General features: G+C 44.7%; 1 protein-coding gene across 1 annotated transcript in view; it reads right to left on the bottom strand.

Moving 5' to 3' along the window:
- Positions 1-9,788, bottom strand: part of acss3 (acyl-CoA synthetase short chain family member 3) — a 47,359-nt gene extending 37,571 nt beyond the window's left edge. Inside the window, exons 1-2 of the mRNA XM_069904024.1 lie at positions 9,253-9,788; positions 3,987-4,131 (exon numbers count right to left, since the gene is read on the bottom strand). Coding sequence (XP_069760125.1) covers positions 3,987-4,131; positions 9,253-9,716 — 609 coding nt within the window. The 5' untranslated portion in view covers positions 9,717-9,788. The remainder of the gene's footprint in view (positions 1-3,986; positions 4,132-9,252) is intronic.
- Positions 9,789-12,534: the final 2,746 nt, after the last annotated feature.

The following is a 12,534-nucleotide window of genomic DNA, read 5'->3' as shown; positions in this document are numbered from 1 at the left end:
CCACCCATCCTCACTCAGCTCACCTATCCATAATCATCCCCCTCCACCCCCATCTTTTCACTGGATTCTGGTTTCATTTCCCCCACCCGTTTCCATAGATCTCTCTTTACACCACTTTATCTTCCCTTATCAGATTCCAACACTGGCAGCTTTTGTTTCCACTTATCACTCACTCCCCTGAGTGACTCATCTTCCTCCATCTGACCCCTTTGCTTCTCTTGCCTCTGTCCCCAATTGACTGGCATCTGCCAATCTTTCACCACTGTCTATCATGAGTCACGTCTGATTCACCAATCCCTCATGGACCACATCCTACCCCTTCCACCCTGCAGTTTTTACACTGACTTCTCTTCTCCACATTCCCTAGTCTTGATGAAGGGTTTCAGCCCAATACGTTGACAATTCTTTTTCTCCTGCTTGATGCATTGAGTTCCTCCAGCAGGTGGTGTTTAGCTTCATTCAAAAGCCTGATAGCTTTGGGTTGGGGGTGGGGGGGGGGGTTAATTTTCAGCTATTTCACACACTTGAGCCTTCTACCTAACTAGAGGAGGGAGACGCATGTGACTGGGGGTGATGGGTCCTTCAATTTGACTGCCTTTCCTGCACTTTCCTTCTGAGTAACTGCAATGGATCTGCCACATAAATAAATAAATAAATAAATAAATAAATAGATAGATAGATAAATGCATTAATAGCTACAACTGGTTTGATAGAGTGTGGACAGCTCAAATCATGTCCACAACCCTCAAGGTTCCATTTAGCAGCTGATGTGTTGATAAGCATTGCACCAACTACTCTCAAGAAACTCAACACCACCCAAGTCAATGCAAGTTATTTTAAGACACCCCATTATTATCCTAAACATGCTCACCCTTCACCATTGTCGCACGTGTGTACCATCTCCAAAATGCACTGCTGTTACTCGCTAAGGGTACTGCAACAGTACCTCCCAAGCATGTGGAATCACCACCACTGCAGGATCCCCTTCAAGATACACACCATCCCACTTTGGAAATTGATCACCAATCTTTCAGGGCTAAATCCTAGAACTGCTTTCCCAATAGCACAGTGAATATACCTTCAACAGAAATACCTGCAGCGATTTCACCCCCACCTTCTCAAGGTCAGTCACCATTGGGCAATCAGTGTTGGCCTTGCTACTAACTCCTAGAAACCCTCAAAAAAAATTAAGATAATTGAGAGACACAAATCAGATAGATATTTGTAAACAAAAGATTTTCTTGTGTAGATTTAGTGCAATTTGGCTTTTCAAGGATGGTAAAAGACCTTTAAGTTTAATTATTAATCAACTAGTATTTCAAAAAGTAGTGCAATCTCTTTGGCAATCTTGCTATTAAAGATTAACACGAGTGAAAAACAAAGCTGATTCTCATGCGAGAAACAAACTTTCCACAAACAAATTTTTGGCAATGGAGTTATTTTTAGGTTATAATAATTTGTTGTGTCATTAGACGAGGAAAGAGTTGATGCAGCTCAGAGCTTGAAAATGTGACAAAGTGCGGAAGATAGTAATATACTTTAAATTGAGTTAGACAAACTGGTGGACTAAGCAGAGATGTTACAGATGAAAGCTAGTGAAGAGGTGTGCAAAATGACAAATTTTGGAGTTAAGAATTAGTAAAGGCACTGCAACATGAAAATGTAATGAAGGCAAAAACAGGGAAATCTTGATATCTGTATGGACAAACCTTTGAAGGGAACAGTTAGGCTGAGAAAATTATGAAATTAACATCTGGAATCCTAGGCTACACAAATACAGGCATGGAAAAAACAAGGCTTTATATAATAACTGTTAGCCACAACCATAAGATTCAGGCCCGTTCAGTACAGGAAAGATGAGAAAATCCTTGACAGGATGCAGCAAAAATTTAGCTGAGCAGTCGCAGGGTTAATTGAACCAGACTAAATGCACATATAACGTTAAGGGTGTTGAGAAAGGTCATTAGAAGTGCTCACGCCAATTAATAAGCTAGGAAATGTGAATTAATTAAAACTGTTTCCACTGGCAGAAATAGTGTAATGTGGCTTCTTGTTAAATGCAAGGTGCCAGGTGTATTATATATTTACAAAAATTTGTTTTTCTTTCTTTTTAGTAAGGTAAACAGAAAAAAATAGATTTATTTAAAAATGGAGCAATTTTCATTGTAAGTGTTTCTGCAGATTTTTAACAAGAATTACTCCTGGAAATTAGAATGCAGGGACAATAAGCTCTTTTGAAACAGTTTGCAGTAGTTGTACAAGAATTTTATATCTGCAACATTTTCTGCAACTGTTCTCAACTCTAGAAGAATAAATTTCCTTTAGCAATCTTAGAATGCAATAAAGATTATGATATTAATTCCTGGGTCAATAAGGCAGGTCTCTCCACCTCTCCCAATTTCTGTCTGATCTGCCATCACCCCCCTCCCCTCTTTTTTCTAACACCATTGTATAATTGATACTGATATCACCGCTTCCTATTTTAGCGTCAATAAAGGATCCTGACCCAATATGTTGGGCAACCACCTCTATCCATGGATGCTGCCTGACACATTGAGTTCCTGCCAGCATAAACATCTGTCTATGCCAGTCTATTCTCAACTTTCTTTTGGCTCGGCTCAGAGTTTATGGGCCCTTGTGAAGCACTCAAAGTTTAGCTGGTTTCCTCTGTACTTTTCTCCTACCGAATATATAAAAAACATTTTATGAAACTTTGACAAACTATGAGCTCTCCAACCTCACTGACTGTCTACAAGGTTATTTCATAAAAGTCAAATTTAATGTATTAAAAATTAAATTTATCAAACCATAATGAAATTTATTAGGGCAGCATGGTTAACGTAGCAGTTAGCACCACACAATTACAGGGCCTAATCCCACGTTGTCTGTAAGGAGTTTGTGCATTCTCCCCATGTCTGCGTGGGTTTCCTCCAAGTGATCCAATTTCTTCCCACCGTTCAAAAACGTACAGGGATTGCAGGTCAATAGGTGTATGGGAGGGGGAGCATGGGCTGATGGGCTGGATGGGCCTGTTACCATCCTATAAGAATAAATTCAACCTTGAAAACTAAATTTGACATTAAAAGCCTAAAACACTTAAAAGCAAATTTAAACAAAGATTTTAATGGTAAAGAAACAAAAGCTACAGATGCAGGAGCTTTTCATTATGTCTTAAGATTTAAGTGTTTAGTTCAGTGGTTCTCAGCCTTTTTCCTTCCACTTGCATGCCACTTTAAGTATTCCCTATGCCATTAGTGCTCTGTGATCAGTAAGGGATTGCTTAAGTTGGTATGTGGGTGAAAAGAAAAAGTTTGAAAACCACTATTTTAATCGTACCCAATTGACTCATTATGTGCACGGTTTCACAACTCCAAAGGAAATGGGCCAATGACCATTTTTCTCAAGCAAAATATTTCAGTAACAATTGGGTCTAGAGCAGTGATTCTAAACTTCCCTTCACACTCACATATCACCTTAAGCAATCCCTTACGAATCACAGAGCACCGATGGCAAAGGGATTACTTAAAGAGTTACGTGTGTGGAAAGAAAAAGGTTGAAAACCACTGATTTAGATTATGTACCCTCCCCTCAGCAGCTGATTTCCCCCATTCATTACTGTAGGCTTCTGCCACATTAACTTAGAGAAATATAGACCAGGCGAAGTCAAATGGGATAGCAAATGCCTACTTCTATGTTGTCCAGCACAATCACTCTATAGTTCATGTGTTTCCAGCACTTGGTTTTAAAAAACTTTCAAAAAGAATTCTGAGTTGCGCTGCTCTAATATCTTAGCATGCCTGCCCAAGGTCTGAACATAGATATTAGGTACCAGGGAAGAATAGATAGGTTTGGAAGCGATGTTGAAAGTTGAGGGCCAAAGGACAAGGAGAAATAAATTGATTGTCCTTGAGGAAAACAAACCCCAGAGGTAACAACAGTGGCATCAAAGCACAATTGAGTTCAACTTAATGAGAAGTCAATATTACCTGTTCCAAAGTTTCACTGTAGGTAATAGTTTGTAAGGTCCCAGTAACTGGACTGTCATGAATGATGGCAATTTGGTCTCCCCGTCCATTTTCAACATGACGATCTAGTGCATTATAGCACACGTTAAGTTCACCGTCAACGTACCTGAAATATACAGCAGAAAGGCAAATTTTTTCTTCAAGCTTCCTATTTAACCAAGTTCAACTCTACATAAATGTTTAATTGGCATTATTTATGGTTCTTCAGCAACATTCCCTTGGAAGATTATTGTCAACTACCCTGGGTACATGCGGTGATTAAATTATACTGTGTGGAGGATTTTCAAAAAAAATAGAAAATCTCCACTGCTCCAACCAGTTTTCATGATTCCCCAGGCTCTCCTTCTCACCAAATGGGAAAGTCAAAAGAAGGAAATCTCTACTATTCTTGCTTGCTCTCATTTTATCCCCCCCCCCGCCCCTAAATAAAGGTCAGATTTGACGACAACAATAATATTGATTTTAACATAGGTAAGAGAATGTTTGGATTACAGGGCTGAGATACAGGAATCAATGCAGTTCAGGGAGAAAAGTTGACATGTCTAGGAGGCTGGTAGGAAGCACACTGCTAAATGTTGGATGAACAGCTATTTATTGAAAATGAAATAATGGATCACGCAGAACAAATAGCATAGATGAATTGTTAGACAAGTAACCACAAGCCTGGACTATTCATCCAAAGGTAAGAGTTTAAATCCCATCAAGGGAAAAATTGAATTGAAGAACTCATAAATAAAGGCCTGATATCAGTAACATTGAGTCTGAAACTACTAGATGTACCCATTTTCAAAGGTTTTTTTTTACAGTTACTTAATAATACTTTAAAATTTTAATATACATGATATACTTCCACTTTTGACAGTTATAAAGCCAACAAAAAGACACCATGAGCATTGCCCGGTGCCACTAACAATAGATGAAAGAGAAGCAAAAGTGAGTCCTTTCAGAGATGGTGAATGCCCATAGATTTGCCTCCCCTGCTCCTGCAGCCTTGACAGCTGCACAGATTCCAGCTCAATCTATCAGCAACGTGGTCCAGGTCCAAACCTCTGATATGATCAGGAAGCCTTCAGGCCCCGAGGCCTTTCGGGAGCCATTCTTGACCTCAGCACCCCCCCCCCCCCACCTTGAATACTGGTTCCAATAACTAGTTCTGCATTAACCAGACTCCAACAACCTCCAGCCTGTGCGAGTCCTTCGACCGCAGGTCGCCAACAGCCTGCAGCCCGTGATGGTCCTTCAGCTGCCGAGTCCCTCGCTAGTCCACTGTCGTAGTCATCGTTCTGTAGGATTATATCCAAAGCTTCTTCTCAACTGGGGAAGAGGAGTATTCTCCAACTTTCTGGTCCTTGCGTCAGTCCATTGCTCCCCTGGAGTCTGCAAGCCCTTGTGGATGCTGCCAAACACAGATCCCGTGGTTGCAGGACTTGAATTATATTTATATTTAAAAATGAAAGCTGACTGCAGTTGATAACTTGCTTAAGAATCCTTTCTATGCTGCATTTGTAAATGGACTCGATCTGAATTTTTAACCTCCATGTTTTGGCTCCAAATTACTTTGTAGATGCCAATTTGTAGTGATACAACCACTAGTCTGTCTATGGCTGCCTGCACCTGTCTCCCTTCCTACCTATTGCAGGGGGAAACCCACTGTACCTGCGGGGAGGTAACCTGGGAGGCTGGCTCCACCTACTCTCTGCCAATCATATTTGTATCTCAGTACTGTGCATATGTATCATTTGTCTGTATGTGCGTTTGGCAGAGGACAGGCAAATGCAGTTTCTTCAGGTTTTATAATCAGATGATAAATAAACTTGAAAACATAATAAAATGTTCCAGGCTGATTCCGAAGAGCATTATCAAACAAAAGGTGACAGCCTCGCCAAAGAATCAAAAATTTAGGCAGAGCTATACTTTAAAAGATAAAGGTAGAAAGAGACAAAGGTGGTTAGGTTTGGTGGGGGTGGCAGGGGGGAGGGGAGGGGAGGGGAACCCTACAGCTTTCTAAAGGCCTGCTTGCCTGTGATGGTAAAGCATTTTACTTCCAAGGCAAGTGTAGAAGTCTCAGAAGTTTTTAAGCACTGAAACAGAGTAAACAGACAATGCTATTTGAAAACAAGAATTTTTAAATAAAGGCTTTGCTGAAGCAAGAGTGAAAGCCAGAACCGCAAGCATGAGTTGAGGGTGAGAGGGACTAGGCAGATGCTGAGACATAGATGCCAGGATTCAATGACCAGAAATAATCAAGTTTGAATGGGGGCAGATGAACTCGAAAGAGGATGAAACTGAAAACCAGTTTGCCCTGCAATGTCTGATCTTTAGCTCACCTCTTGGATGAATGTGGCATGAACGATGTCTTCTAATTTGATTCAGTCATTTGTCACTTACTGCAGCACATGAAACCAGAGCTTACTGAGTCAATTCTAGCACCCAGATCAATTTTATCAGCCCCATTCCCAGATGCCTGACTTCCCAGGCCACATGCAACTCATTCATTCTATCTTTTAGGAAGCAAGGTTAGCAGAGCTAGAGGTTTTCTCTTTGGACCAAAGAAGGGTGAAAGGTGATTTAATAGAGGACTACAGCATGATGTAGAGGAGGTAGAGATAAGATAGACAGCCAGCATCATTTCCCATCAAATAGCAAACACCAGAGCAAATCTGTACAAAGTGAAGGGAGGAAGTTTAGGGGAGACATCAGGGGTAAGTTGTGTGTGTGTTTTTTTTGTACACAGAGTTGTAGGCGGTGGAGGGAACAACAAGGGCATTTAAGAGACCGATGAAAGAAAATCGAGGGTCACGATGTAGGGTGGATTTAGTTGTTTTTCGGTAGGTATTTATAGGGCGGCACAACATCGTGGGCCGAAGGACCTGTACTATTCTTTGATCTTCATTTCCCAGTTTATACCATTTGCCACTTAACTACAAATTTACAGTCGCCAATTAACCTATTGGGATGTAAGGGGTGGGGGGGGAGTGGGGGAGGAAGGAAGGAGAGCACCCAGGGAAAAAGGGACTGGCAGTAACAGCCACCAGCTGAAGTCAGGATTGAACCCGGAGGGTTGAACCTGGAGGGGGCTGCAGGTGCAGTGCCTCTCCTCGTTGTCAGTCTAAACGGCGTAGTTGGAAATACTTGCTGGTCAACAACTCATGATGTTAAATAAAACACACATATCCTCTCCGACTTGGCACTCCTTTACAGGTTTTTAATAGTTCAATTCCAACTCAATTGCCTGCGACACAAAAGCTTCATTTTGCCTGAGGTAAAACATTTAAGAACCTTCCTTCAACTGTTTGCGAATTGTTAGTGTGGGTTTTTTTTTGTTGTTTGGCTGCAAAAGTACTTCTCAGACTTTAGAAACCAACCCAACAGTGAAAGAAGCAAGCCCGGAACTTGGTGATGTATCTATACCTTTGCACTGCCTGACCTGCTGAGTTTCTCCAACATTAGTTTGTGTGGGGTTTTTTTTAATCCTCCCCTTCCCCACCTCCCCTTCCCCACCTCCCCTTCCCCACCTCCCCTTCCCCACCTCCCCTTCCCCACCTCCCCTTCCCCACCTCCCCTTCCCCACCTCCCCTTCCCCACCTCCCCTTCCCCACCTCCCCTTCCCCACCTCCCCTTCCCCACCTCCCCTTCCCCACCTCCCCTTCCCCACCTCCCCTTCCCCACCTCCCCTTCCCCACCTCCCCTTCCCCACCTCCCCTTCCCCACCTCCCCTTCCCCACCTCCCCTTCCCCACCTCCCCTTCCCCACCTCCCCTTCCCCACCTCCCCTTCCCCACCTCCCCTTCCCCACCTCCCCTTCCCCACCTCCCCTTCCCCACCTCCCCTTCCCCACCTCCCCTTCCCCACCTCCCCTTCCCCACCTCCCCTTCCCCACCTCCCCTTCCCCACCTCCCCTTCCCCACCTCCCCTTCCCCACCTCCCCTTCCCCACCTCCCCTTCCCCACCTCCCCTTCCCCACCTCCCCTTCCCCACCTCCCCTTCCCCACCTCCCCTTCCCCACCTCCCCTTCCCCACCTCCCCTTCCCCACCTCCCCTTCCCCACCTCCCCTTCCCCACCTCCCCTTCCCCACCTCCCCTTCCCCACCTCCCCTTCCCCACCTCCCCTTCCCCACCTCCCCTTCCCCACCTCCCCTTCCCCACCTCCCCTTCCCCACCTCCCCTTCCCCACCTCCCCTTCCCCACCTCCCCTTCCCCACCTCCCCTTCCCCACCTCCCCTTCCCCACCTCCCCTTCCCCACCTCCCCTTCCCCACCTCCCCTTCCCCACCTCCCCTTCCCCACCTCCCCTTCCCCACCTCCCCTTCCCCACCTCCCCTTCCCCACCTCCCCTTCCCCACCTCCCCTTCCCCACCTCCCCTTCCCCACCTCCCCTTCCCCACCTCCCCTTCCCCACCTCCCCTTCCCCACCTCCCCTTCCCCACCTCCCCTTCCCCACCTCCCCTTCCCCACCTCCCCTTCCCCACCTCCCCTTCCCCACCTCCCCTTCCCCACCTCCCCTTCCCCACCTCCCCTTCCCCACCTCCCCTTCCCCACCTCCCCTTCCCCACCTCCCCTTCCCCACCTCCCCTTCCCCACCTCCCCTTCCCCACCTCCCCTTCCCCACCTCCCCTTCCCCACCTCCCCTTCCCCACCTCCCCTTCCCCACCTCCCCTTCCCCACCTCCCCTTCCCCACCTCCCCTTCCCCACCTCCCCTTCCCCACCTCCCCTTCCCCACCTCCCCTTCCCCACCTCCCCTTCCCCACCTCCCCTTCCCCACCTCCCCTTCCCCACCTCCCCTTCCCCACCTCCCCTTCCCCACCTCCCCTTCCCCACCTCCCCTTCCCCACCTCCCCTTCCCCACCTCCCCTTCCCCACCTCCCCTTCCCCACCTCCCCTTCCCCACCTCCCCTTCCCCACCTCCCCTTCCCCACCTCCCCTTCCCCACCTCCCCTTCCCCACCTCCCCTTCCCCACCTCCCCTTCCCCACCTCCCCTTCCCCACCTCCCCTTCCCCACCTCCCCTTCCCCACCTCCCCTTCCCCACCTCCCCTTCCCCACCTCCCCTTCCCCACCTCCCCTTCCCCACCTCCCCTCGTGAAGTATCTCAGAGATACTTTCCACCCCCGTCCAGCTGATGGCAAAGGAAGCGAGCGGAGCGGAACCCCCTGCGCTTCTGGTCAGCAGCGTGAAATTACAGCGCAAAGCGGGCCACTTGGACCTTTATTTGCAACAACAAATACTTACCATCGAACAGAAGGCGGGTCTGAAAAATCCAGAATCTTTCGCCACGGTTTAAACCAGGTGATCTGCTGGGCACATTCGCTCCAAAACTTTTCTGGAGCCTCCACGGACTTGCGAAATTCGTCCTGGTAAGTTGCGGTCAAGCCGCGGGAGGAGTGAACCCCGCGCCGGAGAACGGCGGAGACACGCGGCAAGGCAGCGGCCGGTCCCCCCGGCAGCCCTCGCCTCCGCCCCGTCTCCGCAGCCCGGCCGCCCGCGTAACCTTCTCGTTCAAGCCCTCCAAGGTTGCCGCAGAGCCTGGTCAGACGCAGCCTGCTCACTTGCAGGGAACTCGGTCGCATTTTTCCCTCCCCTGGAACTTTTCTCGCAACCCCTGCAGCTCCCAGTGGATGCAAAGTGTTGTGATCGGTCCACCCCGCCCAGAAAGAAGCCCGAGAGAAGCAGCCAAGACGGAACAGGAACTGCATGAGTGCGGATATTTAGTCTCTATCGCTGCTTCTCCCAACAGGTTTTCTCTCTTCATCCATGCAGAGCCTTTTCCCTTCCAAAAAAAAGTTCTTTATTCACAATCAATGACTTACAAAAGAAACCTGTCTTCCACATGACACGTTCATCGATTTCCATCCCTCTACCTTATTCCATCAGCTCTCCAGCACCCCCTTCTCCCCACTGTGGCTCCTAGTCTTTGTAGTTAAATCCCCCCCCTCCCCAAAATCAGTCTCAGTCCCTGTTGATGCCCAGTCGCAGAAGGGGTCGTTCCCCTCAGAGAAGTGAGAATACAAACCAGAAGGCAGGGTGAAAGAGGAGTGGTTCTCAACTTCTGTTTTGCCTTAAGTGCTCTGAGGTTAGTAAGGGATTACCTAAGGTGGTATTTAAGTAGGGGGGGGGGGGGGGGAGAGTTTGAGGACTGCTGATTTAGGGGGAACATTAGAGGGAAGTTCTTCACACAGTGAGTATGGGACGAGCTGCTAGCTGATGAGATGAATGTGGGATCAATTTTAACATTTGAGAAAAATTTGGACAGGGAGATGGATGGATGGGAGGGGTACAGACTGGGTGCTTTGGAACTGACTGGAAGGGACAAAGGGCCTGTTTTCTGTGCTCTAATGTTCTATGGTTCTAAAGCAAGACAATTGATGAGAGGCCTGATAAAAGCAAAAAAAAACCTGCTGGAGGATCTCATTGGGTTGGGCAGCATCTGAGGATGGGAAAGGAAAGGCAATCTCTTCAGCTGGACTGCACCCTACATGAACTGTTGACTGCACACTGGGCTCCAAACATGCTTCCTGGTGTATTTATTTATTTGAAAGATCATTTTTAATAATACAGCATACATTCCATAAAGACAATTTTATATAAGTACATTTTTTTTTAAATTTAAAAAACAAAAAAATATTTAAAAAACTGTGTCCCCTCCCACCCCATCAGCCAGCTCTCTTAAGGAGAGCCAAAATATATAAACAGAAACTAAGAATATATAATAAATCAAAATACATCTAAATGCATATATTCCAAATAGGGTAACCACTTATTAACAAAAAATAATTATCATGCAAATTATGTTTTTTTTCCATAACAATACAAGCTTTCAATTCATTATGTCACCACATTATATTAATCACTATGTTATCTTTCCATGTACTTGCTACACATTTTCAAGCTACAGACAATGCTAAGCATACAAATGCAATTTGAAATTTATCCAACCCTAATCCCTTTAAAGGAATCCTATAACCCATTAAAACAAAATAGATGGGTCTAGTGGTCACTTAATGTCATATCATTTTTCCAAACTTAACCTAATTTCTTGCCAAAATGGTTGTAAATGAACACAAGACCAAACAGCATGTAAAAAAAAAGTACCAGTACATACACCACATCCAAAACAAGAGTCTGAATTACTAAAACCATATTTTTCAATTTCTCTGGGGTTAAATACAACTGATGTAAAATGTTATAATTACCCATTCCATACTGCACATTCGTCAATTTAGTAACACTATCATGACACGTATCTGCCCAATAGTCTTCAGGAAAAACAAAAGCTAAATCATTTTCCCATTTAAGCTTCGACTTCTCCCATTCTGGTTTATCCATGTTGTCTTGTAATACTTGGTTCATAACAGAAATATAACCCTTTCTTGGTATAGAAGAAATCAAAGAGACTCAAATTCCATCAATACAGGTAAAACCATCTCTCTACTATACATATCTTTCACCAAAGCTCTTAATGTTCAGGGGTGAAATAATCGGATTAAGCAAAAGCGAGTTTTGGCGTATATTAAGAAAATGAAAATTGACACTGCCTTTTTACAAGAAACTCATTTGACTGAAAAAGAACATTTGAAATTGAAGAGAGATTGGTTTGGTCATGTGTTTTCTTCTTCATTTAATTCTAAGGCAAGAGGGGTAGCAATTATAATTCATAAGAATTTGTCTTTTGAATTACAAAATATGGAAGGAAATGTTGGATGGGTCTTAAGGGTGAATTGTAATTTTTTTGCTGAACCTTGGACTTTGCTTAATGTTTACACACCTAATGTGGATGATGAGCATTTTATTTCTGATGATTTTTTTGTTGCTAAATCAAGCTAATGAAAGTATCATAGTTGGGGGAGATTTTAATTGTGTTTTGGATCCTTTCCTGGATAGATCTCCAAAAAGTATAAAGAAATCAAAGATGGCGGTACAAATTGGGGCTTTGATGAAGGACTTAAATTTGGTGGATATTTCGAGAAGGGTCAATCCTACGGAGAAGGGTCAATCCTACGGAGGAGGGTCAATCCTACGGAGAAGGATCAATCCTATGGAGAAGCATTTCTCTTTTTATTCGTCCTGACATGATTCATTTTCCAGAATAGATTTTTTTTTTAGTATCTCCGCACATTTACAAGGAAGAGTATTACAGGCGGAATATAAAAATAGGGTCATATCAGATCATTCTTTATTATTTTTCTCTTGCATAAGTTCAGAAGTGGTATGTTCATCTTATAGATGGAGATTTAATACAATGTTGAAAAAAACAGAATTTGTTCCTTTTGTTAAGGAACAACTTACTTTGTTTTTGACTGAGAATGCTAATTCTGTAGATAGTCATTTTGTATTATGGGATACATTAAAAGCTTATTTAAGAGGGCAGATTATTAGTTATACTACTAAAGTTAAGAAACTCTATATGGCAGAGAGTTTGGAACTGGAGAAGTAAATTGCTGAATTGGAGAAGGAATTTCAGAAAGATGTGACAGAAGATTTTAAAAAATGTGGCTTTGGCTAATTTGAAATTAC

This window comes from Narcine bancroftii, chromosome 11 (assembly GCF_036971445.1).
Source record: "Narcine bancroftii isolate sNarBan1 chromosome 11, sNarBan1.hap1, whole genome shotgun sequence".
NCBI lineage: Eukaryota > Metazoa > Chordata > Chondrichthyes > Torpediniformes > Narcinidae > Narcine > Narcine bancroftii.
This window is presented reverse-complemented; position numbering and strand designations above follow the sequence as displayed.